The sequence below is a fragment of the Pipistrellus kuhlii genome, unplaced genomic scaffold (assembly GCF_014108245.1).
Source record: "Pipistrellus kuhlii isolate mPipKuh1 unplaced genomic scaffold, mPipKuh1.p scaffold_m20_p_35, whole genome shotgun sequence".
Classification (NCBI taxonomy): Eukaryota; Metazoa; Chordata; class Mammalia; order Chiroptera; family Vespertilionidae; genus Pipistrellus; species Pipistrellus kuhlii.
In genome coordinates this window covers 3965104-3993096 of record NW_023425535.1, presented here as the reverse complement: position 1 = coordinate 3993096, position 27993 = coordinate 3965104, and the positions used below count along the sequence as shown (strand labels likewise).

At 61.7% G+C, this 27993-nt stretch overlaps 2 protein-coding genes across 4 annotated transcripts; one reads left to right on the top strand and one right to left on the bottom strand.

Moving 5' to 3' along the window:
• Positions 1 to 26: 26 nt before the first annotated feature.
• MMRN2 (multimerin 2) lies at positions 27 to 23754 on the bottom strand. Of its 2 annotated transcripts, XM_045570696.1 has the most exons (8): positions 23664 to 23754; positions 20723 to 20957; positions 5582 to 5707; positions 5401 to 5507; positions 5240 to 5305; positions 4409 to 4555; positions 2636 to 4270; positions 27 to 2102 (listed from the first exon to the last, which is right to left on the bottom strand). In XM_045570696.1, the coding sequence occupies exons 2-8, from the start codon at positions 20878 to 20880 to the stop codon at positions 1735 to 1737; spliced, it is 2607 nt and encodes an 868-aa protein (XP_045426652.1). In that variant the 5' UTR covers positions 20881 to 20957; positions 23664 to 23754; the 3' UTR covers positions 27 to 1734. The 2 variants fall into 2 exon arrangements, with proteins under 2 accessions (XP_045426652.1, XP_045426653.1); XM_045570697.1 differs by lacking the exons at positions 20723 to 20957; positions 23664 to 23754 and adding an exon at positions 17345 to 17558.
• Positions 23549 to 27993, top strand: SNCG (synuclein gamma). 2 transcript variants are annotated; one of them, XM_045570698.1, is made up of 5 exons: positions 23549 to 23785; positions 24326 to 24367; positions 24652 to 24779; positions 27214 to 27279; positions 27397 to 27993. In XM_045570698.1, exons 1-5 carry the CDS (start codon positions 23665 to 23667, stop codon positions 27976 to 27978), a joined length of 939 nt encoding a protein of 312 aa, XP_045426654.1. In that variant the 5' UTR covers positions 23549 to 23664; the 3' UTR covers positions 27979 to 27993. The 2 variants fall into 2 exon arrangements, with proteins under 2 accessions (XP_045426654.1, XP_036317128.1); XM_036461235.2 differs by having other exon boundaries at positions 23568 to 23785; positions 27422 to 27540.

Below are 27993 nucleotides of genomic sequence, written 5' to 3'. Positions count from 1 at the left end.
CCCATTTCTCCAACAGTCTCACATGCTTTGGGGTTATGATTTCTTATTGCTATTTCATTTCATACTTGATCCTTTCTACTTCCTGTTTGTTTAGGAATTACTATAATTCCCTGGTCTGCTTACAGGATCCTTCTTGTCCTCGGTGGTACTGGGTTTTTTCCATCAGGGTGGTCTGATGCCACTGCACCGGCTCCGGAGCTGCTGCTGGAGGGAGGCTGTTTGGATGCTGAGCTGGGCAGCAGGTCTACCCGAAGGCACCGGTCTCCACCCAGCGACTGCGATGTCTTAGTGCAGGTGAGTCTGTCCGGTGACTGAGCGTCCAAGCTGAGCTGGCGCCTCGCCACACAGTGTGGACCTGAAGCCTGCACTGGGCGTGACGGGAGCCTGGGAATCTGCACGGGAACCTCGCTCATGAGATCCCCGGCAACAGGCCCGTGACTCATCCTTCTGCGGGCCCTGCTTGCCAGGCAGCACTCCTATTTATAACCTTGCCCTGGACGACATGTGCCCTTATGGAGGACATCAGCTCACTCCTTCTTATTAATGCAATAATTTCCACTCCGTCACTGGCACCGCCTGATTGACAGCAGCGGCAGCCAGGTGCCTGCACTGCCTCCAGGCTGTCAGGGGGGCCCACACACCAGCCTTTGGTCAGGAGTGGTCTTGGCAGCTAAGGCTGCACTGGGTGCGAGGTCCTAGCCAGAGGGAGGAGCCGGCAGGCGAGGGCTGAGCCGGATCCAGCAGGCTGACCAGCTCCTGCCCGCCTATTCCCAGCCCGGTCAGATTTCCTTACGGAGAAGAATACAGTCAGCAAACACTGAACACCTACCACCACCATGAAACGTTTTCCGACAAGCCTGTTTGCTGTAGAACATGTGACCTTAAACTACGTTACTGCAAGAATAACTAACTGCGCTGGGTGTCTGACCCAGTACTCAGTGCTCACCGAGGATCCTCGTGTTGTAGGCAGAACTACGCGAACCTGCAGGGAGGGCTCTGGAGTGACGGAGCCACACTTTACACAAACAGACACACTTACAGTTTTATTCGCCCATGTTCCCGCCTCTCCCATCCTTCCGCCATCGGCTCACCGGGCAGAGCTGGGAAGGGTGCTGCCTGATCCCAAAGATGATGGAACTGAGGGGGATTGTTAGTGTCTTCCCTCCCCCCTCAGCTCCCTTCCTGTCGAGATGCTAATAATGAGGGTGGCCAGGCTGTGGGGGAGCGTGAAGGTGAAAGCTGCACACGTTAGCTCTGTGGCATGGCCTGTGTCCCATGTGCGGCAGGGAGAAAGGGGGTGCAGTTCAAGTTGCAGGTACATTAGAGGAAGGACTGAGAGTGCGGGAAAGATACTGTTTCCTTCCCCCGATACTCGGTCCGTTTTCATTTGACAGACCTAACCGGCTGTGCTTGGAGCCAGGTTCCCGGATTGTCCAAAATGCCCCTCTATTCTAGTTCCCAATCCTCTGGGAAAGACGCTTTTCTAGCAGGGATTGGGACACGCGGGAGCCAGAGGAAGGTTCCGTGCACAGAAGTTTTCAACCACAAGGGGCAAAACAGCAAACGCTGGAGCAAACGAGGCCAGCCACGCCGCCTGGGACGGAAGGGCCAGCCCCGGCGGCCAGGGAGCAGCATCCGGCCTCTTCGCGTACAACCTGCGCATCCAGGGAGGCCTCGTCTCTGCGGCTCTCCGGGGAAGAGCTGGGCCAGCGCGGAGGTTGGCTTGCCCAGGGCTCAGGTCTTGAACAGCAGGAAGCCCCCGAACGCGGTGCCTGGCGGGCTCCTCCTGCGCACGGACCCCTGGGTGAGCTCCACCCACACCCTCTCCCCCTTCTGCAGCTCGGCCATGGTGAAGGCCGTGGCCGTGCCGCCGCCCGCGATGGGGAGCCGGCGGTGACCGCCGAGCACCAGCTGCCCAGCGCCCGGCCCCGGGCCGAAGTCAATGCTCACGGCCAGGAGGTAGACCCCGCGCTCGGGGGCCCGGAAGTAGCCGTCTTCAGGGGAGAAGCTGCTGCCAACGTTGATGTGAGCGGCGTCGAACCTCAGGGTCTGCGGGGCGGCCATCCCTCCTGAGGAGCCGGCGTAGAAGGCCACGGGGGAGCCTGGGGGCAGAGGACAGCGCTCAGGGACTCCCTCCCTGGGATGGAAATCAATCCGAGACCCGCCTTCCTCAGCTCAGTACCCACATAGCTCAGTACCGACACAGCCCTCCCGACGGCTGCTAATGCCTGTGTCAGGGGGCCTGGCCGCTCCTAGGAGGTCACTGGCTGACAGAGACACAGCTGTTATCTCCGCTGGCGAGGCTGTACTTTTCCAGCCCTTCTCCCTTCCCACACCATTTTACAGACGAAGAAACTGAGACCCATGGAGGGAGCTGGCTGGGAAGTGTTCACCCAGGCCTCAGGAACCAGCTGCGGGGTTTGGGGGTTCGGACCGCCCTGTCCGGGGAGGGGGGCAGAGCCCCACGGCGGCCCGGCAGGGACAGTCACTGCCCAGAGCTCGGGGTCCCCTCCGGGGCCACATGGGACAGCACGGAGGCCCTGCACCAGCTCCCCCCAGGCCCGGGCCCTGCCCGCCCCGCCCCGTGTCCCCCTGGAGCCTCCGGGCGCAGCCTGACCCCCGGGCCGGGACTCACCTGCCTCCTGGGGCGCGGCCCCCGGGGCTCGGGGCGCCGCCTGCTTCTTGTCCCTCCTCCGGGCCGCGTCCAGGCCCCTCTGCTCCTTCTTCTCCCTCCGGCCCAGCACGGCCTGCAGCCGCCCCAGGTCCAGGCTGGCGTTGGCCGCCAGCAGCCCTTGGAAGTTGGCGAAGAGGCTGTGGAAGAGCTGCTGCTGCCGCCGCAGGCCGAGCTGGGCGCCGGCCAGGGCCGCGTGCAGGCCCTGCAGGGAGCCGTTGAGGGCGGCGTTGCCCGCGGCCGCGTCCCCGCAGCAGCGCTCCAGCCGCCGCACGTCCGCGCCCAGGCGCTGCAGCTCCGGCCCCGCGGGCCCCGCGCCGCCCGCGCGCTCCAGGGCCGCCACGCGGGCCGCCAGCGCCGCCCAGCCGCGCGCCTGCTCGTGCAGCCCCAGCGCCGCGTCCCGCAGGCCCGCGCGGATCTGCTCGTAGCTCAGCGCCAGCGGCCCCGGCGCCTCGGCGGCCACCGCGTCCTCCCCGAAGAGCGCGGCCAGCAGCGCCTCGTGCCGCAGCGCGTCCGCCAGCAGCGCCGCGAAGGAGGCGCGCAGCTCGCCCGCCGCCCGCCGCAGCTCGCCCTGCGCCGCCTGCAGCGCCGCCGCCTGGCCGCCCAGCGCGCGCAGCTGCGTCCGGAGCCGCGCCCGCTCGGCGCCCGCCTGCTGGGCCTCGGCGCGCCGCTCCTCCAGCGCCCGCCACACGGCCGCCTCGCGCTCCGCCGCCCGCGGGGCGGGGCCGGCGCCCGGGCCCCCGGGGACGCGCTCCGGGGCGCGCGTGGCGTTGCCCGGGCCCTCCGGGCCGCCGGGGGGCCCCTGGCAGCCGCAGTCGGTGACGTACTTGACGAGGTCGGCCAGGCCGCCCTGCAGGTGCTGGAGGGTGAGGTTGAGCTCCAGGAGCTGCCGGTCCGCGTCCACCTTGTTCTCCTCGGCGATGAGCGACTTCTCCATCAGGGCCACGCGCAGCTCCCGCAGCTCCTGCTGCGTCCCCCGCAGCTTCTCCACCTGCTGCTCCACCGCGCTGATCTGATCGAAGGTCTCGTCCGACTCCGAGTACAGCTCCTTGATCTCCTCCACGTGCCGGTCGAGGGTCGCCTGCATGTCGGCCAGGGTGCCCTGCAGCGCCTCTTCCCTGTGGCCGGCGGCCTGGTGCAGCGCCGACACGTTCCTCTGCAGCTGGCTCAGCCGGGCCTGCAGGCTCTCGGGCTCCGGCCGGGCGCCTGCTCCTGCCGCGGCGGCCGCCAGGCTGGCATTGGACAGGTGCTCCTGGGCCTTGAGGAGCCTCTTCAGCTTGGCGTCCACGTCGGCCTGCACCTCCGCAAGGGAGCGCTGCAGGGAGAGGCGCTGGGCCTGCAGGCCGTCCTCCAGGTCCCGCTGCAGCTGGCCCGCTCGCCGGCTGTTCTCCTGGACCTTGGCCTCAAACTTGGCCCCCAGCTCCTGGAAGTCAGCTCTGGGCACGGCGCCGTCCCGCAGCGTGCTGATGGCCTGTCGGTTGGCCTCCACACCAAGAGAGAGGTTCCTGACCGCCTCAAAGAGGCTGTGCAGGCTCTGGTTAAAGCCGCTCCAGTCGGGGCCCAAAGGCAGCACCTGCTCCGGGGACTGGCCCAGGAACTCTGCAACAAACGCCCTCATTCACCCCGGCCTGCTGCGCGGGCGCCTCCCAGGTAGGGGCTGAGAGAACCCTCTGCTTCCCTCCCCCTCAGCCCCTTGGGTGCAGTCAGGCTCCTCCTCAGCCCTGGGGCTGCGCTTACCGAGCTCCCCCTCGTCTGCCTCGGTGGCTGCAGCTGTGAGGTTGCTGGCCGGGCCGTCTGCGGGGCTGTCGGCCGTGTGGTGGACGTCATTCTGGAGATCTCTCAGCAGGCGCTCCCGCTGCGCCCCGATGTGACCCGGCTCGGCAGCTGGAGGGCGGAGGGCACGTGAGAAAGACGTATTGAGGGCTAACTCCCGGGCCTGGGCGGGCCATAGGGCGCCCAGCCTTCGGGGTTGGGAACAGAGAGGACTATGCTGACGGCCTCTGAGCAGCAGCTTAGAGGCCGTTAGTCCCAGGAGGGCAAACACCTGGGACCTTCCCCTGCCATCCACACCACAGCAGACATGACTAATCAATCTTGGCACATGTTCCTCCCCCGCCACTATTCGTGAAGCCCTTGTCAATAGATAGGCGTTCACCACGTGATGGAACGCCTTCGCCACCCAGCCTCGGTCCAGCCTCGAGGCCCAGCCCCGGGTGTCTGGGCAGGGGACACTGCCCGCCTGACAACGCGGGGAGACGCGAGAACAGGGACTGCAGGACTTCTTGTGCCTGCTGAGGCAGGGGTGTGGGGAGGTGATCCAGGTGATGCAGTGCAGGAGCAGGGGGGTGCCCGGCGAAGCTGTCGGTCCTAGAAAGGGTGCCAAGGACGGTGATGTGCATGCCAGCAGCAGGTGCCTGGCCCCGAGCATGCAGCAGGGCGGTGCGGAGCCTCAGGGGCCCTGCTGGTTCTGGGCCCGAGTCCTCCGGAGATGGCACTGCCTCATTTAGAAGAGCCTGGCACCAGCCTCGCTGTCTGCCTGCTCTCCTGCACCCCCGGGAAGCAGCATACCCGGTTCCTCGCCAGCCGGCCCGGCCCAGGGCTCCTGGAGGTCGGCACCCGGGACCGCAGTGGGATCTGCAGGGAGCAGGCATCAGACATTGACCCCAAGTGGTCAGAGGAGCTCAGGCCCCCGGGTCAGAGGGGAGCGGGAGGGCCCACGCGGAGCCTACCATGCTGTTGGCAGTCAGGGCCGGCGAAGCCGGGGCAGCAGCTCCAGGCCACGGCGGCCAGCACCTTCTGTCTGACCCGGTACACCGGCCTGGCGGCCACGCGGTACCTGAGGGAGACACCGCTCAGCCGGAGCCCCGCGGCAGGGCCCGCGGCCGCCCGCCTGCCCGGCCTGCCACTCACATGACGCTGACCCCCTGGCACGGAGCTCCCTGCGGACAGGGCTGCTGGGAGTGGACCAGGAACTTCTCCGTTTTGCAGGCAGCCACGAAGGTGACCAGCCTGGACTTCTGGTAGGGGCACCAGTTCCTGGAAAATCAAGCAAGAGGAGAGGAGGGGGCTGCTGCCAGCCAGCGCCCACCACCTTCCAGAGGCCACAGGAGGCCCAGAGCTGCCTGCCGCCCAGGGCCATGTGTGGGCTCGTTAACCGAGCAGAGAGATCTCCGCATGGCTCAGCCCTCAGAGCTCTGCAGACGACCCCTACCCCCCACCCCTACCCTCACCCTCACCCCACACACCCACACACTCACACACACACACCCACACACACACACACACACCCTCACCACACACACACACCCACACACACACACACACACACACACACCCTCACCACACACACACACACACACCCTCACCACACACACACACCCACACACACACACGCACACACACACACACACGCCCAGGCGGCTGGCCCGCTGCCTCGGGGAGCTCCCAGCCGGACAGACAGACAGGCTGACACAGAGTGAGCCGCAGGCAGGAAGCGCTCACTCCTCCTGGTGCCAGGGCGCAGTTTGAGCTCACGTGCCTGGAGCGGCCTGAACAGGCACCTGGAGACCTGCATCCCCTTTCCCCAAGGAGACCGTCACCTTCCCCCCGGGCAGAGGGTCGTGCCACGTGCTCAGCGGGCGCTGCCACCGCGGCCTCGCCGGGAGGGACCGGCGGGGAGGAAGGCAGGCCGGACACGGACACAGGCGCTCGGAGAGGCCGGGAGGCAGCCTGCAGGAGGCCCTTCCGGGAAGGCGGCCCCACGAGGCCTCTGCGCTGTGAGTTCAGGGGCAGCCCTCCCTGCAGGCCCAGGAGCCGCTGCCGGGGGCTGGTGGAGCGGAGCTTGCTGGCTGGAGGCGCCTTGAGGGGCTCAGCAGGCCCTCCCCGGCAGTCAGCGCCCGGAGCAACACCCCTGCTCTGTCAGGTCGGCACTCAGGCACCCAGTGTACCCAGAGTACCCAGGGCACCCAGAGCACCCAGAGCACCCAGAGCACCAAGGGCACCCAGTGTACCCAGAGCACCCAGGGCACCCAGTGTACCCAGGGCACCCAGTGTACCCAGAGCACCCAGTGCACCCAGGGCACCCAGTGTACCCAGTGCACCCAGAGCACCCAGTGTACCCAGAGCACCCAGTGTACCCAGGGCGCCCAGTGTACCCAGAGCACCCAGAGCACCCAGTGTAACCAGAGCACCCAGAGCACCCAGGGCACCCAGTGCACCCAGAGCACCAAGAGCACCCAGTGCACCCAGTGTACCCAGGGCACCCAGTGTACCCAGAGCACCCAGGGCACCCAGTGTACCCAGTGTACCCAGAGCACCCAGTGTACCCAGTGTACCCAGAGCACCGAGGGCACCCAGTTTACCCAGAGCACCCAGTGTACCCAGGGCACCCAGAGCACCCAGTGTACCCAGAGCACCGAGAGCACCCAGTTTACCCAGAGCACCCAGTGTACCCAGAGCACCCAGAGCACCCAGTGTACCCAGAGCACCGAGGGCACCCAGTTTACCCAGAGCACCCAGTGTACCCAGGGCACCCAGAGCACCCAGGGCACCCAGGGCACCCAGTGTACTCAGGGCACCCAGTGTACCCAGAGCACCCAGAGCACCCAGGGCACCCAGTGCACTCAGAGCACCCAATGTACCCAGGGCACCCAGAGCATCCAGAGCACCCAGAGCACTCAGTGTACCCAGAGCCCCCAGGGCACCCAGAGCACCCAGTGTACCCAGAGCCCCCAGGGCACCCAGGGCACCCAGAGCACCCAGGGCACCCAGGGCACCCAGAGCACCCAGAGCACCCAGGGCACCCAGTGCCCACATGCACGTGCTGACCTCAGTCAGGCCCGGGAGCGCCCCTCACATGGAGGCCGGGTGCTGGGTTGGAAGCGCCCTCGGAGGAGGTGGCTTGGGCTGCATTGTGCACAGAGGGCGGGTGAGGCACGGGAGCCGTGACCGGGGGGTGGCCCCGGGCAGGGGGTAGGAGAGGCCTCAGAGGTAAAGAGGGCAGAAGGCGCTGCCTCACTCCTTCAGGGGACAGAGGGCAGGAGGGAGGGTCAGGGTTCCGGGTCGGAGGTGATGGCGGTGGCCACGAGGCCTGTCTCTGGGCTGGTCTCTGTCCTGGGACCCTGGCACGGCCACCAGGGGGCCGCTGGGGGGGTCGAGGGGGACTGAGTAACCTCAGCCATTGTGAGTGCAGAGACCCTCCCAGCCACTTTCTCCTCGGCCCTAGGCGCCCGCCAGCACCTCTCCTCAGGGGGCTGCTATCCATCAGAACGCCTGCTCAGCAGCAAAGACCCAGAGGCTCTGCCCTCGGGGCCCAGGCCTAGCCCACAGAGCAGCGACAGGACGGACAGGAAGCCCACAGCTCTCCCAGCTTCTGTTGGCTTCGCAAACTCCATACTCAGGCGGAGACACCCATGACTGATCCCTGAGAAAATCTTTATTACAAAAGAGGGAGGTCAAAACGAGCAAAGGAAAAAATCAGCTTATCCTATACAATAAAAGCCTATTGTGCTAAGTGTCCGCAACCAATCAAAGCATGATATGCTAATGATATGCTAAGGCCACTCAACCCCTCGCTATGACGTGCACTGGCCACCAGGGGCAGATGCTCCAGCCCGTAGGTTAGCTTGCTGCTGGGGCCTAGCCGATCAGGACTGAGTGAGACCAGCTGGACCTGCCCTGGAGCCCTCCTGTGGTCCCTGCCCGCTGGCCAACCTCCCAGGTCCCTCCTCAGCCCCAGTCGTGCACCCTCTCACAATCCAGGCTGAGGGACCTTCTCTTCCCCAGGGGAAGAATTTTGTGCACCGGGCTTGTAGTAGAAATATAAGATTTCGGAGAGAAGACAACTTCCCCCAAATTTGCATTAATGTTAATAGATTGATGAGTGCTTATTGGATCCAGAAGTAAGAAAAATAAGCTATTAAAAAGGGGACAGCAAGCCCTGTCAGTTTGGCTCAGTGGATGGAGCTTCAGCCTGAGGACTGAAGGGTCCTAGGTTTGATTCCTGTCAAGGGCATGTGACTTGGTTGTGAGCACATCCCCAGTAGGGTGTGTGCTGATTGATGTTTCTCTCTCACCGATGTTTCTAATTCTCTATCTCTCCCTCTTCCTCTCTGTGGAAAATCAATAAAATAAATTTAGGGGGAAAAAAGGAGGGGGGACATCAAAACAACCCTTGGGCTCTGGCCCATGTTGCTCACTGGTTAGAGCATCAGTCCATGGACCCAAGGGTTGAGGGTTCAATTCTGTATCGAAGGCAAGTACCTGGGTTGCATGGGGCATGTGGGAGGCAGCCAATCAATGTGTCTCTTTCACATCGATGTTTCTTTCTCTCACCCTCCCTCCCTCCCTCCCACTCTCTCTAAAAAGCAATGGAAAAAATATCCTCAAAGTGAAAATCAATAAAGCGGAGGATCCAAGATGGCTGCTCAGGTAGATACCTAACCGCAGCAGCACACAATTTCAATGGAATACAACTAAAATGTAGAGTGGACATTGCCCAGAGCTACAGGTAGTCGACTGACTGAAAATTCTGCAACAAGAAGGAAAGAGAAAACCAGAAGGAAAATCAGAGGAGCTGAAAAAGCCTAAGGTACAGAGACATGCTGCGCGCCCGCACGCGCGCGGAGAGGTCACAGCCGGAGAGGAGGAGAGGGCTGGGTGCTGCCTGGCATTCCCTAGCAGGAAGGAAATAAAACCCCCAGCCTGGGCTGAACCCCCGAACCGGCAACGCTGAGCCCCAGTTATGGACCAGACCCTGGGGACCCAGGCTCGGGCAGGGGGAGACGGGGCTGTGAGGTGGAGTCCTGGGAGAGCGGCGAAAGGCTGAGCCCCCGGAGTAGCGCACATTGCTTGCAAGGGAAGGAATGTTGACTCTGATGAGGGATTGCCCTGGAGGGAAGGAAACAGGAGCTCCGGCCATGCTGGGTCCCAGTTTCAACTGATCTGAACCCCAGTTCTAGGCCAGACCCTGGGAACCCAGGCTTGGGCAGGGGGAGACGGGGCTGTGAGGTGGAATCCCAGGGGAGCGGCAAAAAGCAGAGCCCCCGGAGTCACGCACATTGCGCGCAGAGGACAGAATGTTGACTCTGATGCTGTATTGCCCTGGCGGGAAGAAACAAATCCTCAGGCGGTGCTGAGCCCCAGTCCCGACTGCTCTGAACTCCAGTTCTAGGCCAATCCCTGGGACCCAGGCTCAAGCAGAAGGAGACGGGGCTGTGAGGTGGAGTCCTGGGGGAGCGGCGAAAAGCGGAGCCCCCGGAGTCGCGCACATTGCATGCAGAGGACAGTCTGTTGACTCTGATGCTAGACTCCCCTAGCGGGAAGGAGAAAAAAAAGCTCCAGATTGGAGGAACGCGACGAGGAGCAGGAGCCCCTGCCGGACACCAGCCAGCTGGGCGCCAGCAAGGAGCTGGGCGATGGGGCCCCCGGGGCCTTCGACCGCTGAGCGCGGGCCATGGAGCCGAGGCCGGGGGCTGCTTCCTGGGCGGCGCCGACCCCGGCAACAGGCTGAAGCAGTGCAGGAGCCCGCGGAGAACAAAGGGGTGCCACAGGCCAACCTGCTGAGCTTCCAGGACAAGGAGGAAGAAACCAAAGAAGTTTTCAATGTGAAGAAATCAAGTGAGAGCAAAAGATAGTAAAATTACTTAAGAAAGAATATAAAGAAGATCTTGAAAAATTGAAGACTAAGTTGGAACTCAACTCAGCAGCCAACATTGCAACATAATGCGTTTAAAAAAAAAAAAAAAAAAAGGACAGAATGTTGAAACGGCGGCGGCCAGGCCTAGAGTGGCCAGGCCCGAAGAAGCCAGGCCCAGAGCAGCCGGGTCAGGAGCAGCCAGGCCCAGAGCAGCACCAACCAAGCCTGGTGCAGCCAAGTCGAGAGCTTCCAGGCCCGGAGCGGCCGGGTCGGGTGCGGCCAGGCCCGGAGCAGCAGCTGCCAGGCTGGGAGCGGCCAGGCCTGGAGTGGCTGGGCCTGGAGCAGCTGGGTCGGGTGCGGCCAGGCCCGGAGCAGCAGCAGCCAAGCCCGGAGCAGCCAGGTCAGGAGCGGCAGTGGCCAGACCCGGAGCAGCTGGTTGTGAAATGAACCAGAGCAACAGAGGCCAGGCCTGGAGCAGCCAGGCCCGGAACAGCTCACTCCTCGCCTGCCCCCGCCCCAAGGCTGCCTCTCAGACATGGCTGGAAACTTTTGGGGGAACTTGAGGGTCTGCTGAAAAATGAGGAAGGCTTAGATCTGGATGTGTTGAGTTGTTGTAGCGCTGGGGTGTTGATCTGTGAGGGCCTTGTGTGGGGCCTGGATGAGGTTGGTTGACCTATTTGGAAATGTCTTTTGTGTGAAGTGTATTCTTGGGCATGTGGAGGTATTATTGATTTGAGAAAATGCTAAGTAACTGATTTACTATCTGAAAAATTTAAAGTTCTGAAAGTTTGAGGTCTCTTGCCAAAAAGAGGTTTTAATAAAGCTAACACCTTAATTTTAATGGAGAAAGGGAATGACAAGCCCTTCCCACCCAGAACAGGTAATCCAATTCCAACCAGCAGCTATGTTTAAACAATGTGTCTATTTACACTTGAATGGCTACACCTTTTGATAACCTAAGTTTACATGTAAACAAGTTTGCTCTCAATTCCCAGGGCAGAAAAAAAAAACAAGGTTTAAAATTATTAGATTTTAAAATTTATTCTTAGAAGTGTAAAAGTTTATTAATTTAAACAACAACAACAACAACAAAAAGGAGATTGAAAAACCTGATGAACAATAATAGCGGTTCATTGTAGTAGAGTCGGTGATATGGAAGGGGAATGGACTGACTGTTCTCGGGGAAAGGGAGGGAGGAAGAGACTGAACATAAACTGTGCACCTATGGATGAGGACAATGGGGGGTGGGGAGGGGGCGGAGGGTGGGGTGGGAACCTGGTGGAGGGGGGAAGAAATGAGGAACCTTTGTAATAATATGAACAATAAAGATTGATTTTAAAAAAATCAATAAAATATACTAAAAAAATACATACAAAGTTAAATTTAAAAAATAAATAAACATTACTTAAAAATAAAAAATAAAAAATAAAAAATCCTCAAAGTGAGGATATACAAAAACAATAACCACAAAGCACTTGGGAATTAAACATAACAGTAGAAATGCAAAAAAATAAGTAATAAAAATGTTAGACAGTGCCATGGCCAGGTAGCTCGGCTGATTCGAGCATTGTCCTGTACACCAGAAAGGTTGTAGGCTTCATTCCCTGTCAGGGCACATACCTAGGTTGAGGGTTTGATCCCTGTTTGGGGCATGTATGTGAGGCAACCAATCAATGTCTGTCTCTCTCTCTCTCTCTCTCTCTCTCTCTCTCTCTCTCTCTCCCCCCCTTCCTCTCCCTCTAAAAATCAATAAAAACATGTCCTTGGAATAATATATGTGTGTGTGTGTGTGTGTGTGTGTGTGTGTGTGTTGGAGGATAAAGTTAAAGAAATTTCCGCCGAAACCAGTTTGGCTCAGCGGTAGAGCATCGGTCTGCGGACTGAGGGGTCCCAGGTTCGATTCCGGTCAAGGGCATGTACCTTGGTTGCGGGCACATCCCCGGTGGGGGTTGTGCAAGAGGCAGCTGGTCGATGTTTCTAGCTCTCTATCCCTCTCCCTTCCTCTCTGTAAAAAAATTAATAAAATATATATATTTTTAAAAAGTTAAAGAAATTTCCCTAAAAGAAGAGCAAAAGAGAGATGAAAAGTAGAAGAAAAAGATTAAAAAAAAAAAAAAAAAAAAAAAAAGAGGAGCAGTATTTGGAAATCCAACGTCCAACCTAAAACATACATATTTCTTGAATCTTGAATCTTCAAATTTAAAGAGCCCCACAGCCCAAAATACAATGAAAATAAACTCACATCAAAGCAAACCACATCACCATCATATCTTAGAATAGGGGTGTCGAACTCAATCAGAGAAGGGGCCAAAATCTAAAATCCAGCCTAAATCGCGGGCCGAATGGTTTACTGAACAGTCATAAACTGTCATTGTGATGGAAACGCAGCGGAGTGCAGTGATGACAGCGCGGTGCGGGCCACATTGCAAGGCCTGGCGGGACGGATTTGGCCCGCGGGCCTTGTGTTTGACACATGTGTCTTAGAACATTTTACACACACACACACACACACACACACACGCCATTAATCAGAATGGCCTTTACCCTCTCGACAGCAATACAGCAATACCGGAAACTAAAGCCTTCAAAATACTGAAGGAAACTTATCTCCAATTTAGAATCCAATGCCCAGCCTAACTGTTAAGGTGATGAGCACAGAATAAAGACTCTTCCTTTCTCATGGGGAGCATGATAGGTTGCCTCCCACGGTGGGGATCAAATCTGCAACCCAGGTATGCCCCCTGACCCGGAATCGAACTTCTCGGTGCCAAGGACGATGCTGGACCCACTGAGCCGCTCGGTGAGGGCGGGCATTTCAAGCTCCAGGTTTCCAGCCCTTTCCTCCCAGCCCGCATCAGGGAGCTGCTGCTGCAGCGGTTCTGTCTCGCCACCAATCTTCCCACCGGACACCAGGTGGCGCTTTAAGACGAGAGCGGCAGGCCCTGCCCAGGCCGGTCAGCGAGTCTCCGGGCGGGCGGGGCAGTGTGTTCCAGCTCCCTGGGCCCCTCGAAGGCCCTGCCCGCCCCGGTGCCTCTGAGCCAGAGAGTGCCACCAAATAAGAGAGGGGAAGAGACAGTGGGCTAGGAGCAGCTGCACTCTCCTTCCCGGGATCAGACCAGACTGCAAATCAGCCACAGGACCACAGCCTGAGGCCGGCCTGGCTGGTCGCACTCATTCAGCATTTTCAAAGAGGCCGGAGCTGGCCGGCAGCTGGAACCTGGAGGGACCTCTGAGCTGCAGAGGCTCCCATTGAGGAGTGAGGCTCTGCCGAGCACCAGGCCAGGAGCAGCCAGAGAGCGCCTGCTGTGAACACCAACGGCCCCGTCCATGGGGAGAGACCACGTCCACGGGAGAGACCCCGTCCACGGGGAGAGACCCAGCCACCGGGAGAGACCCAGTCACTGGGGAGAGACCCCATCCATGGGGAGAGACCCCGTCCACGGGGAGAGACCCAGCCACCGGGAGAGACCCAGTCACTGGGGAGAGACCCCATCCACCGGGAGAGACCTGTCCACGGGAGAGACGGCGGGCAGACCTGGGCATGGCTCTGAGTGAGGGCCATTTCCTCTCGCCGTTCCTGTGCAGAGCTCACCCTCCATGCCAGCCTGAGGGCTCTGCTGGCCTCACCTGCCACCCCGAGCCCTGCCCCGCACACTGCGGGCATTTTGTGGCTCCAAACAGGGACCCCAGCATGGGATCCCTCTCAGGAGGCCCAGGACCCGCACACCACCCAGTGGGCTTCAGCCCACCTCAGATCACTAGCCCGGCCTCGATCCGGCGCCCCCCGAAGGAAAGTCCTGGCAGCACCGGGCCCATGGAGGGGAGGCTCCTCACAGCTCAGCCCAGGCTCGGCCACGGGGAGGGCGATCCTGGGTGAGCCAGCCAGAGGTCAGCCCTGCCCACGAGGGCCACTGCACAGGAGGGCTCACCCAGCCACACAGGATGATGGGGAAATGGGGCATTTTGGGGGGCTAGCAATCTGAATCTAGGCACTGCCCCTTTAATTATCGGTCCTGCAAGGCCTGTTTACCCAAAACACTCCTGGCATGTTAGAGCCACAAGCCATCCCCGGGGAGTCACCAGCACTGCCCCTCCCACACCGGGCTCTGCGAAAGGTCCGGAACTCTGCTCCACATCTGGGGGACGAATAAACCAAAGGGTGCCCGGGAAAGCTCCCTCCGTGTGGGGGCCAGGATTTGGAGGGAAACGGACTCCCCTGAGTGTGGGGATGAAGGGGTGCTGCTGGCCTCCGGGGCTCCTGCGTGTTTTCCGGCCGCCTGGTGAGTCCTGTGACCAGGCGACTGGGAGACGCGCCCCTGAGCCCCCAGCACCTGCTGCCAAGGCTGCCACTCAGGGCTCATGGTTGGACCAGAAGTCAGTCAGAGAAAGACTGACTGACTTCCACTTCTCTGTGGAAGCCAAAGAGCAAATAAATAGCAACCAAAGTTGAAACGGACTCATAGACGCAGAGGACAGACTCCCGGTTGCCGGAGGGGAGGGGCTGGGGGCTGGGGGAAAGGGTGAGGGATTAAGAAGCACAGATCGTAGTTACACAGCAGTCCTGGGTGTAGGTGCAGCACAGGGAATACGGTCAGTAGTACTCTAGTAACTATGCACGGTGCCAGGCGGGCACTTGAAATATCTAGAGGAACACTTTGTAAAGTTTATGATTGTCTGCCACGCTGTACTCCTGAAATGAATACAAAATAATATTGAATGTGAATTATAATTTAAAAATACAATTTTAAAAAATGGTTATTCTCACTCAAGGATATGTTTGATTTGAGAGAGAAGAAGGGAGAGAGAAACATTGATTGATTGCCTCCCATATGCACCCTGCCTGGGGATCGAACCCTAACTGAGAATTGGACATAACCTTTTGGTGTACTGGACCAATTGAACCAATTGAACCACTGAGCCAGGGCAAAACTTTAAAAAAAAATTTTAATTGAACTTTAGGACTCCTCGATTTTTCAAAACATTATTTGTTGAAAACACTGGGTTGCGGCCCTAACTGGTTTGGCTCAGTGGAGTGGGCGTTGGCTTGAGTCCAGCCAAGGGCATGTACCTTGGTTGCAGGCTCCATCCCCAGTAGGGGGTGTGCAGAAGGCAGCTGGTCAATGTTTCTCTCTCATCAATGTTCCTAACTCTCTATCCTTCTTCCTTCCTCTCCGTAAAAATCAATTAAAAATGTATATTAAAAAAAACTGTTCTGTGCATTGTGATAATTCAGAAAATCTTGCTGATTTGTTACCAAAGTGAGAACTATCATTTGCAAAATGAATGCGGGGAGCTAAGCGGCAGAGCCACGGAGGACACCAGGAAGGAGGAAGCACCAAACCAGGACGCCAGCCCCACAGGGAGCTGCGGGGGGGGGGGGGGGGGGGGGGTGGGGGGGTGGGCGGGGCAGGCCAGGCCCGAGCACAGCTCAGTGACAAGGTCTCCACGGACACAGTGGCTTTCCATGGCAGCTGGCTGACAGTGTGGACCGTGACATATACACAGCGAAGAAGTAACTGGTTTGGCTCCATGGATAGAGCGTCGGCCTGCAGACTGAAGGGACCAAGGCTCCATTCCAGCCAAGGACACATGCCCTGCCCAGGTTGCAGGCTCGATCCCCAATAGGGGGCCTGCAGAAGGCAGCGGATCAACGATTCTCTCTCATCATTGATGTTTCTCTATCACTCTCCCGCTCTGACATTAAAAAAAAAATAGCAAAAAGAAAAGGCATTGCTTCCTTTAGGGCAGTGGTCAGCAAACTGCTATTGACTGACTTTGCCGGCCACTGCGTAAGCATTACCCCTATCCAGAAGTTTTGACTTCGTGTTGAAGACATTAATACATTAAAATTGTTTTTCCTAAGGCAGTGGTCGGCAAACTCATTAGTCAACAGAGCGGCAAACTGCGGCTCGCCGACCACTGCTCTAGAGTGGGGTTACACAGCTTTTTCAAGTACCAACACTCAGCAGCATATTCAGTAAGCACTCAGCGTGAAAACACGGGAAAGGCTAGGCAGGAAGTGTGCACCCATGTGTGTGTGCCCGTGAGTGTGTGCCCGTGCGTGTGCACCCATGCGTGTGTGTCCGGGCGTGTGCACCCATGCACACTGAGGCAGGGGAGGGAGCAGGAATGAGAGCCAGACCACAGATGATACTTCGCCCAAGAAGTGGCCACATGAGCATGCGAGAGGTCCAGAGCCAATCACCAAAGAGCCTCCTACAAGCCGGAAGCCGTTGTCTGTGAGGGCCGGGGCTGGGGGCCTGGGGCTTCTGACTGTCTCAGCAAATGTGTGTCCGGCTCAGTTGTATCCCAGCGGCCGGCCAGGCTTCTTACAGGGGCAGTCAGCACATACTGGCGTTTCCACAGAGGCTACATGCTGTGTGGGCACGGGGCCAGTGGAAGGCAGGCGGGCAGCAGAGATGGCAGTGGAAGGCAGGCCGTGCAGGCTGCGGGCTGCGCGCCCAGGAGGCTGCCTGGCTGTCAGCAGAGGCGTCCATGCCCCCAGAGACGGGCCGGAGAGGCTGGCACAGGCTGTCCCCGGACCAGAAGCCAGCCCTGCCCTGGGCCCGTGGAAGTTCCTGGAACGTGGGCCCAGCCCTGGAGAAAGCACTTCTCGGAACCAGTGGTTTTCAAAAGGGAGCCCCCCCCCCAGCCCCGCCCGTGTGTCTGGCAGCCTCTGGAGACATTCATGCTGTCAGGGCCGGAGAGTGGGTGCTAATGGCATCTGGTGGGTAGAGGCCAAGAACGCACTCCCACCCACAGTGCCCGGCCCGGCCTGCGCCACAGACAGAATCAGAGTCCGGGTGCCCCCCAGGGTGGGCCCTGCTGAGCGTCGGCAGGCCCAGGCCTGGTCCCGGTGCCGTTCGGTCCAGCCACTGGGCGTGACCAGAACTTTCCACCCAGAGCTCCGGAGCTGGCAGCGCTGGCGCCACCCTTCCGCTGGCTTTCTCCGGCCGCCGCTGTTCTCCTGCCCACGCCCCTGGCAGCCCCCGCTCAGCGCAGGCTGCTGGCCCCGAGGCCCTGGGAACATTCCTGACCTTTGCTTTGGTTTCCTCCAGCTCTTGGCAGCTTCGCTGGCCCTCTGAGCACCCCAAGCCCAGCTCGTGGAGGTGCCCATTGTTCTCGCTGCCTCTTGGTCTCGGGCCTGCGCCCTCTTTGCACCCTCCTCTGCAGGGGTCGGAGAGGCAGGCCCCGCCCAGAGAGGCCTGCGGTTCCTCCCGCCTGTCGGGCTGCCCCCCTGATGCCCAGTCCCAGGCAGGAGAGAGTGGCCAGGCCCTTAGAGCTTCCGATGGGAGCTGGGTGGCCTGGGCCAGCACCCCCCTGCTCTTAGGGTGACATGTGAACAAGCCCGGACCCTCCTCACTCCCCCCGCCCCCACACACACACACTGGTTCTGGGAAGATGGAGAGAATCCGCACAGCTGGCTCTCGGGGCAGGGGCAGGGCTGTGGGGAGGCAGAGAGCCTCTCCCGGGAGGGCTGGCTCCTGAATTATGGATGCGCGGGAGTGAGTGCCTCCGAAGGAGCCGGGGAGGCCCCGCCCTGAGCCCTCCTGGGGAGAAGGCCCCCCCCCCAAGCCCCGGGTCAGCTAGGAAGGTGCCCCCAGGTTGAGCCTGAAGGCTTTGCCTCTGAGCTAGGAAGGGGCTGAGCCCATGGCATCCGGCCAGAGCCAGCTTCCCTGCCCAGGACTCTGCCCACCGGGCTCTGCGGTGTGTGCGCCCAGGGGGCAGGCCCGGGCTCCATCCTGACCCTGTGTGACCCCTCCCCCGGCAGTGACATGCAGGACTGCCCAGGCCCACAGCTCCGTGAGCACGGGTGGGGCTGAGCGGGGCTGGGCCGGCCGAGGGCTGGGAGCCGCAGGTCTCCACTCCCGCTCCGCTGCCCGGCAGATGAGGGCCCAGCTCTGACCTGGGTCCCACACGCCCCACCCCACCAAGCCTCACAGGTAAAGAGGGGAGAATAGCGGGACTGCAGGCTGTCACAGCAGTGTGCACATGGGCACCTCCTCGTGGCTCAGCTGTCCCCTTGCAGGCTCAGCCTTCCCTGAGGAGCTCACATCCCCACGTGGCTCTCCCACCCCCTCCGAAGCCAAGGAGCAGGGACCTCTTTGCTCCCAGAGGCCGCGCCCAGCTGGCTGGCTCACTGGCCGCTCCTGGGGGTCCCAGCCACGTCCCTCCTCCTCCTCCCCAGGACCTGCGCTGGGCGCCACGCTGTTCTGTGTGGACACAAATGGGACCACATACCAACCCCGACGGGCTCGGGAGCCGGTGGTGGGCCTACAGACTCAGACGCTGAAAGTGGCCGCACAGGAGGGTCTGACATAACCGTCATGGCGGGCACCCCACCCCAGGCCTGTCTGCCGCCTCTGCTCTAAGACGGAATGTCAGCCCCCCACCCCTTTCCTGACCCCTCAGGGCACCCATGCCAGAGCAGAGACCACAGAAGCCCTCATGCCATCTTGTTCCCCCAAACGCCATCTCGAGGTGCTGTCCCTGAGAATTTTCAAGTCCTTGTCACCAGTGTAGGAGAAGGGTGTCTGCTGCACCTGTTACCCAGCCCAGGGGCCCCCGCACTTTCTCCCCCTCAACCCCCACCAGGGGTTCCATGCCCCCCTGACGCCTGCCTTTGTCCCGCTCGCTGTATAAAACAGCTGCACGCTGGCGCTCTCCGGAGCGTTTTCTCAGTTTGTTAAGATTCTCCTTCCGGCTGTCAGGTAGGCTCAAACCCATGATTCTCTGCACGTTTGGAGGTTTCTTATATTGACATGCTCAACCTTCTTGCAAAGGGTATTTTCTGGGCCCGGCCACGGGGCTTGGACCCCAGAGTGAGTGGCAAACGCGGGGAGGAGCTTGGCGCTGGCAGCCAGGGACCAGGGACGGGGTGCAGTCCGAGTGCAGGAGGCCGCCCGCGGGTCCTGCCGGGAGGGAGGAGGAGTTGGAGGGAGGAGGAGGAGGAGGGGCGCCCTCCCTTCCAGGAGCAGGGGAAGCGCTCAGCGAGGAAGCTGTGCAGCGTTTCCTTCCTTTCTCACCAGCCCCTGCGGGGGCCCTGACGACCTGGGCTTGGCTGGGAACCGCGGCTTCGGGTGTGAGAAGGGCCCCAGCAGGCCTGCAGGGACTCCCAGGAGCCACTGAGGACTGGGCTGGGCCCTGCTTGGGAATTCCCGGCCACAGTGCCCTGTGCGCACCCACACGCTCTCTGCACCCCTGGGCCACCCGGGCGATGGCCGCCCAGAGGCCACCCTCCCCGGGGCTAAGGGAGTGCCCTCCGCCCACGCCCAGGGCAGGGGAAGAGAAGGTCTCCTACGTCCTCCCACCCACTCGGCCCTCATCCTCCCTGTCACCGAAGGGAGCAGGAGGCCTGGGCAGGGCGCGGAGCTGGTGGCTGGGGCTTGGGCCTGTGCCTCCCGGACCTGAGCAGACCAGCGGGCAGGACAGCAACGGGGCCAGCCCATCCCTCCCTGAGGGTCAGTGTGCACTCCTTACTCCCGTCCTCCTGCCTCTGCCTAATCAGATCTGCGCCTGGGAAAGTGTCCAGTAAGCACACTGACCGTGAAGGGTCAGCCCGTTCTGTAAGTCCGCGCGGTGGCTCAGAGGCCGGGTGGCCGCCTGGGGAGTGTGAGTTGCGCCTTCTCACTCTCCAGATCCATGGAGCTCCTCAATCAAGTTGGGGTGTCAGTGAGGGAGGCACACTGAGGGCCAGGGCTGCCTGTGAGCACTCCAGGGACCAGACTCCGGTCCCGGCTCGGGCTCTCCTTGGCTGTGTGACCTCGGGCCAGCTGCTCAGCCTCTCTGAGCCTCGGCGCCGCCTCTGTGACCGGTGCAGTCGGAGGATGAACTGAGATAACCTTGGCAGGGCGCCCGGCCAGTCAGCAGCACCTGGTGCGGACGTGGGCACCCTGTGACCCACTGCCTCACCCAGCGGGAGGCCCCGGCCTGGACAAATAGATGCTGGCAGACAGGGTCCTGGTCAGGGGGGCGACCCCGGGGCCACCCCCAGGGCCACGCCTCCCGCCCTGCAGGTGCAGCGGGCGCCCTCTCGGGCGCAGAGCCAGGCCGACCCCCTGCCATCCCTGCACTCAGATAAAACCCGGTCCCAGGAGCGTCTGTCCTCCGTGGCTTCCGGCCAGCCCACCTCCACTCAGCTTTCGGGACTGACAGGCTTCGAAGAACAGGAGCCACTGCGGAGCCAGCCGAAGCTTCGGCCCGCAGCCCCACGCACCGGCCTGGCGGACTGCCCGGCCCTCAGGCCATTCCCCGCCCCAGGCCAGACAGGCGGGCATCCCGGCACTCACTCAGCCTCACGGCTGCCCAGCCTGTAGACAGCACTAGCCCGTTTCACAGGTGAGCCACTGAGGTCCAGGGAGCCCGCTCTGGCTGAGCTGGGCCCAGGGCCTCCCCGAGCCCAGGCTCCTCCTTACCGTCGGTCGCTGCTGATGTCCTCAGCCTCTGGCCTCCAGGCCCCAGGCAGCCCGGGGCTGGGTGGCTCAGAGAACTTGGGACCGGGGGCCTGAGCCGAGGCCCCCAGCAGCCCCCAGCCCAGCGCCCCCCCGAGGCTGAGCAGCAGAGTCAGGATCATCTTGGCAGGGAGCAGGCTCAGCCGCTGCGGGTGATTCCAGAAACTGCTTCAGGGGAAGGCTCCGAAGGAAGAGAAGGCTGGGACAACAAAGAGAGGAAGTGGCCTAGGCCGGCCCACCGGTGCATGTGGTCCAGCCACACACACACACACACACACACACACACACTCACACTCTCACACACACACACACACACACACACTCACACACTCTCACACACTAACACACACACACACTCACACTCTCACACACACACACACACACACACTCACACACACTCACACACACACTCACACACACACTCACACACACACACACACTCACACACACTCACACACACACTCACACACACACTCACACACACACACTTACACACACACACACACACACTCACACACACTCACACTCACACACACACTCACACACACTCACACACTCTCACACACTAACACACACACACTCACACACACACATTCACACACACTAACACACACACACTCACCCACTCACACACACACACACTAACACACACACACTCACCCACTCACACACACACACTAACACACACACACTAACACACACACACTCACACACACACACACTAACACACACACACTCACACTCACACACTCTCACTCACACACACACACACACACTAACACACACACACACTCACACCCACTCACACACACTCACACACACACACACACACACACACACACTAACACACACACACACACTCACACACACTCACACTCACCCACTCACACATACACTCACACACTCTCTCACACACACACACACACAAACACTAACACACACACACACTCACACCCACTCACACACACTCACACACACACTAACACACACACACACACTCTCTCTCTCTCTCTCTCTCTCTCTCCCCACCCCGCACAGAGGCAGTCAGCAGCCCAGCTGGTTCCCAGGCCCCGAGAGGACCTGTGTCAGGGACCTGGGAGTGTGGGAGGCCCACGTGTGGTGGAGTTACACAGACGGGAGCGGAGCGAGGACGAGGGCCCGGTGTCTAGCAAGGACAAAGGTAGGTGGGACCTCCCCCGCCCGGGGCGCCTGTGCTCTCCTAGCAGGCGGTGACCTTTCTCGCTGGAGGTGGCAGCTAGGGCTCAGTTGTGTCTCAGCTCAGACCCAGAGGCAGCACAACCAGACGAGTGACACCGAGGCTGCCTCAGGACCAGTCTGTGGAGATCTCCATCCTGAGAGGACACACGTGGAAAGCTGCTGAATATGTTACTGAGACTTCCTCCGGGACCTCTCCCGCCCTCCGGGGGCAGCAAGCCTTTCCCTTCCTCTTCTCAGGCTGCTCTCCGCTGCCCCCTCACTCCCCAGCTCCAGGCCCTCCTTCACCGCTATAACTCATTGCTTAAGCTCATTTCTTCTACAAATTACTTCTTCCCCCTCTGTGAGTTTATAAATGAAGTAGAGGCCCTGTCCACAAAATTCGTGCACAGAGGGGGGTGTCCCTCAGCCCAGCCTGCACCCTCTCCATCTGGGACCCCTTGGGGATGTCTGACTGCCGGTTTAGGACTATCCCCTGTGGGTCTGGCCTAAACTGCCAGTCGGACATCCCTCTCACAATCCGGGACCGCTGGCTCCTAACTGCTCCCCTGCCGGCCTGATTGCCCCCAACTGCCCTCCCCTGCTGCGACCTGCCTCCTCTGCCGGGACCACCTCCTCCACACCACGAAGAGCCACAGGACTCTCAGGCCTCACTGTGTGGAGCAGCTCCCGGGCCCCGCCAACAATGTGCATGCGGCCATCTTGTGATGACGTGAGGGCATGATGCCCCCTGGGCTATTACTAGTATAGATGTTCTCCTATAGTTTGGGTCTTGGCTCTGCATTCTTTCCTAGCCGGAACTCAAGAGCTGAGGCTGCCAAACCCAGGTCCCGTCAGACCCCACCTGGTGCCATTCCTGCTGCACAAGGAGGTGCCCTTCCTCCCCACCCCCAAACCCCCACCATGTCCCACGGAGACAGAGAAGAGCACAGGGCTGAGGGGCCATAGAAGGCATTGGTGGGTCTCAGGGAGCCTGCTGTGCATTCATGCTGGTGGCCAGCATGCGGGAGCACTTCTCCCTGCTCAGTGCCGTCACCCGGGAGCACAGGGGGAGGCTGGGTCTGAGGTCTGAGGGCTCGGTGCGCGCCAGAGGCCAGGGCAGGGGAAGCCTTCGGCCCACCCCAGCTCCTCCTCGCACAGCAGGAAGGCTCTGCCGGGAGTGGCTGGGCAGCCCCGACGGGTCTGGAAGGTTGGCCACTCTTGCCTGACAGGCCTGGGTGGCCCTGACCCCTACCCTGCCTGGGTGCTGGGAGCAAAGCTCCTCCCCTACGGCCCAGCTGTCACAGACACACAGCCCCAGGCCGAGCACGCCTGGCCAGGGCGGCCCTGCGGGTGTCAGGGCAGCAGGTGGGTGAGAGGCGGTGCTGGCTGAGGGGGTCCAGGCCGGCCGCCCCTCTGCACCTCCCCCGGGGCAGGAGCGGGTGGAGCCCGCCGGCTCAGGGGGCCTGGACCCCGCTGCCAGCTCCCTCCCCTCCTCCCTCCCTCCCTCCCTCCCCTTCCCTCCTTCCCCCCTCCTTCCTCCTGCTCTCCCTCCCCCGTCCCACCCCCAGGCTGGCTGGGCTTCCATAGGCCAGCGGCTGCATCATCAATATTTCACCGGCGTCAATAAGAGGCGGCAGCGGGGACAGGGCTGCGGAGCACTGCCAGCGCCAGCACAGCCCCAGGGAGCCGGCTTCCGCTCACCGCTCACCATGGACGTCTTCAAGAAGGGCTTCTCCATCGCCAAGGAGGGTGTGGTGGGTGCCGTGGAGAAGACCAAGCAGGGGGTGACGGAGGCGGCTGAGAAGACCAAGGAGGGGGTCATGTATGTGGGTGAGTGTGGGCGGGGCCCTGGGGGCTGAAGCTGAGAGGAGGACTGGCTGTAGCATCAGCCTCTGGGCCTGAAGCACCCCACTCTCCGGCATCCAGTGTCCATTCGGACTTCCTCGGGGCCCAGGAGTCTCTGGGGCAGGGCAGCAAGAGGGGTGCCGCTCCGAGACACACCTGTTTGTGCTCACGTGCACGGACACAGCCCTGCCCCCGGGGGCCCCGGCCCTGGGCTCAGTGCGGGGGAAGCCACCCACCCACACCCAGGCCTCCACGGCAGGGGGAGGGGTGGGAGGGGGAGTAAGGCCCAGCCCCTCCCTCCGGAGGAAGAGGAGGCCGAGCTGATGACTCAGCTCCGGTCCCAGCTGCTCCTGCCACCTCCGGTCTCTGCACCCGCCATCCTGTCCCAGACACAGCAGGAAGCCCTTTGAAGGGCCTGCCAGCCTGCAGACACCGTCCTCACCATACCGACCCCAGCTTGCCCTGACACCTCACCCCAGCACCAGCCGGGGTGGGTCTGGGCTGATGCCTCCGCTTCCTCCCCAGGAGCCAAGACCAAGGAGGGTGTGGTGCAGAGCGTGACCTCAGGTGAGGAGCCGGGACCAGGGGGTGGAGGGGCCCGGACCTCCAGGTACTGAAGGGCCAAGCTCAGGTCCTCCTTATTCCCAACCGGGGTCCGGAGCTGTGCACAGACCCAGACCCTCAGAACCCGGGCTGGCCTCCCAGGCCGCCGAGCCCCGGCCCAGGGAAGGGGCAGCCTGGGCTCTCGGCAGAGCCAGAGGCTTGAGGCCCTGGAAGGGGCTGCAGAGGCAGGGGGCAGGCTGGCTGGCAGGGAGGGCTCAGGGCCGAGGCCAGCCGGCGTCCTCCCACAGTGGCCGAGAAGACCAAGGAGCAGGCCAACGCTGTGAGCGAAGCGGTGGTCAGCAGCGTCAACACCGTGGCCACCAAGACGGTGGAGGAGGCGGAGAACATCGCCGTCACCTCGGGAGTGGTGCGCAAGGTGAGCCTGGCCGCCCGCGCCCCCTCCCTCCTCCCTCCTCCCGCCCTGTGAGCGGCCCGGCTCTGCGGGGCCGCGTCTGAGCAGCGCCCTCCGCCTCCCAGGCTGGGAAGCAGCGCCCTCTGCTGGTGGAGACTGAGTTTGCACCCTCCCTCCTTGGCCTTTGTGTGCTGCTGAGTGTGCGCCGGAGAGTGTGTGAGTGTGTGTGTGTGTGTGAGTGTGTGTGTGTGTGAGTGTGTGTGAATGTGTGTCTGTGAATGTGAGTGTGTGTGTCTGTGTATGTGAGTGTGTGTGTCTGTGTATGTGAGTGTGTGTGTGTGTGTGAGAGAGTGTGTGTGAATGTGAGTGTGTCTGTGAGTGTGTGAATGTGTGTGTGTGTGTCTGCGTGTGTGTGAGAGTGTGTGTGTGTGTGTGAGAGAGTGTGTGTGAATGTGAGTGTGTGTGTCTGTGAATGTGAGTGTGTGTGTCTGTGTATGTGAGTGTGTGTGTGTGTGTGTGTGTGTGCGCGCGCGCGTGTGTGTCTGTGAATGTGAGTGTGTGTCTGTGTATGTGAGTGTGTGTGTGTGTGTGTGAGAGAGAGTGTGTGTGAATGTGAGTGTGTCTGCGTGTGTGAGTGTGTGTGTGTGAGAGTGTGTGTGTGTGTGTGTATGAGAGAGTGTGTGTGAATGTGAGTGTGTCTGTGAGTGTGTGAGTGTGTGTGTGCGCGCGCGTGTGTGTGTGTGTGTGTGTGTGTGTGTGTGCTGCCCCTGCAGAGCGCACAGGAACAGCGGGCACCCCCGGAGGCGGCTGGCAGGTGAAACACGCCCCCCCCCGCCCGCCCTGGGCAGCTCTGTTGGAAGCACTGGCCAGGCATCACTCCCTTAGCTCAGAGCTCCCTTAGCTCGGAGCGCCCTTAGCTCGGAGCTCCCTTAGCTCGGAGCTCCCTTAGCTCGGAGCTCCCTTAGCTCGGGGCTCCCTTAGCTCGGAGCGCCAGGCAGGGTGCAGATGAGGCCCAGCGAGGCTGTGCCTGCGCCCCACGCTAGGGGCCTTGCAGGGGCTCGGCCCAGCTCTGCCCGTCCTAGCTCCACGTGGGAGGCTCCTCAGCCTCCCTGGACCGCCATGGCCTCATCTTTTCTTAATCTTCGCCTGAGGTTATGCTTTACTGATTTGTTTTGTTTTGTTTTGTTTTGAGAGGGAGAAAGGGGTAGGGAAAGTGAAAGACATCAGCCAGCTGCCTCCCGTACATACCCCCACCCGGGGATGGAACCTGAAACCTGGGAATGTGCCTTGACTGGGATTCGAACCCTTGACCTTCCGGTGCACAGGATGATGCCCAACCAACCGAGCCACCCAGGCCAGGGCACCCATTTCCTCCTCTTTGAAATGGGAGGGGCGAGAGTGTGTCCCACTGGCTGTGTGACAATGCAGGGAATGGCCCCCAGGAGGCCACGAGGACAGCCCCATGGTGAGCACCCAACAGAGGCGGGTGCCTGGGCAGCACCCCGCCCCCCGTGTGCTGCAGGACACACCAGGCCTCCCCCTGCTCCCAACACCAGCTGCTCTGGGTGGGCAGCTCCTGGGCACTCCCCCCGAACCTCGAAGGCTCTGACCCTTGGAGCCGCCCAGTCACCACTCACCCTCCAGTGGCCCGCCCGGCCACTCCTGCCGCCCACCACGCCTGCTCTGGGAGCAGGACTAAGCAGGTGGCCACACACACACACACACACACACACACCCCGAGAGCCTGCGCCCACTCCGGCTGACATTGGTGCTGGTTTACGCCCCGCCCATGAAGGGTAGGGTGGTGGCACAGAGGTGCCGCCCTGTCCACCAGCGGCCACACAGCCCCCCCGCGGCCACCGCTAGGCCTGCCGCATCTCAGGCAAGTATCCGCCTGGGTGCGCGGAGACAGGAGAGGACAGTGCGAGTCAGACGGCCGGCGCCCAGGAGGCGGGGAGGGCAAGAGGAGGCACTCCTGCTCCTGGGCCCGGCGAGGGCCTGGAGCAAGCCCGCCTGATGCCCGCAGCCCCCTGCTGTGCGTGTCCGGCCTCCAGCTGGACACCTGGCTCCCTGCCTCAGGGCCCGTGTGAGCAGTGACCGATGCTGTCCCTTCTGGGGACTCCGGAGGACAAGGGTGTGTGGTCATTGATTCAGGGAACTGAGGTGGGGGGAGGCCTAGGGCTTCTGGGGCCACTGCCCGCCCACCAGGCTCCTCAGGGAGGCCCAGCCAGGGGCTGCCCAGGCCTCAGCACCAAGCTGAGCTCCGGGGAGTGTGGACCCTGCGGCCGTGCACCATCAGACAAGCCCTCCCGCGGCCCTCCCATGACCGTCACTCCCAGGCCGTCTGGCCCTCGCACGCCCTCACCTTGGACCGCGTGTGCAGAGGTGTGAGGGCTCTGCTCCCTTTGGGGCCAGGAGGCTCTGCGCCCACCAGGCCCCACGCCTTCTCTCCCCACAGGAGGAGCTGAAGCCACCCGCCCCGCCCCAGGAGGATGAGGCAGCCAAAGAGGAAGCAGCTGAGGAGGTAGGAGCTGGGCCCCCGAGCTACCCTGGGACTCCACCCCTCACAGACTCGCTGCTTCCCCCTGGGAACCAGCGCCCTCCGGTGGAGGGTGGAGATAACTCCTGTCCCTGCCCGCAGGGCTGTGAAGGTCTCTCTCTCCTAGGCCAAGAGTTGGGACGACTAGCGGGCTGCGGGTCAGCTGCAGAGTCCAGAGACCCCTCGCGTGGAGCCCCCGCCGCTGTGCCCGTCCGTCCTGGAGCGTGGCCTGCGGGCGCCTGCTCCTGGCACCCCGGCCGGTCTCCCGTGCTGTGCCCCTCCGTCCTCTCCCTCGCCCTCAGCCTCCGGGCCTTCCATCCCCACAGACGCTGCGGGTTCTTCTTTTCAGTGGTTTCAAATAAAGCCCAGTCCCCACAGCCGGTCCTCCTGTCCGGCCTCCTGTGTGCGCCCCGGCCTCGAAGGGAAGGGAGGCGGGGCCGTGGCCTTCCCTGGACCCTGCATTTCTGGGACCTGCTGGCCGCTGTCCTGCCTTCAGGGAATTCCTCTGGCCCCGACCATCCGTCACTGCCTCTCCCTGAGGGGTGGCCCTGCTCTGGGCTCCGCACAGGCCCAGGTCCCAGCTGTGCTCAGCCTCCGGGACGGCCGCCAGCAGAGGGGGACCCCGGTCTCCGGGCCATGCTGCCAGTGCTGGCTCCAGGGTCCTTCGGAGAAAGGGACACCTAGCACCCCGCCTGGATC

Coding starts and splice junctions, on each gene's coding strand:
- MMRN2 (XM_045570696.1), bottom strand. CDS start 20,880: ATGATCCTGACTCTGCTGCTCAGCCTCGGGGGGGCGCTGGGCTGGGGG. Junction 5,508..5,581: donor TGCCAGGGGGTCAGCGTCAT/GTGAGTGGCAGG, acceptor TGTCTCCCTCAG/GTACCGCGTGGCCGCCAGGC. Junction 2,103..2,635: donor GGCCGCGCCCCAGGAGGCAG/GTGAGTCCCGGC, acceptor CTCTGCCCCCAG/GCTCCCCCGTGGCCTTCTAC.
- SNCG (XM_045570698.1), top strand. CDS start 23,665: ATGGACGTCTTCAAGAAGGGCTTCTCCATCGCCAAGGAGGGTGTGGTG. Junction 23,786..24,325: donor GGAGGGGGTCATGTATGTGG/GTGAGTGTGGGC, acceptor CTTCCTCCCCAG/GAGCCAAGACCAAGGAGGGT. Junction 27,280..27,396: donor AAGAGGAAGCAGCTGAGGAG/GTAGGAGCTGGG, acceptor CCCTGCCCGCAG/GGCTGTGAAGGTCTCTCTCT.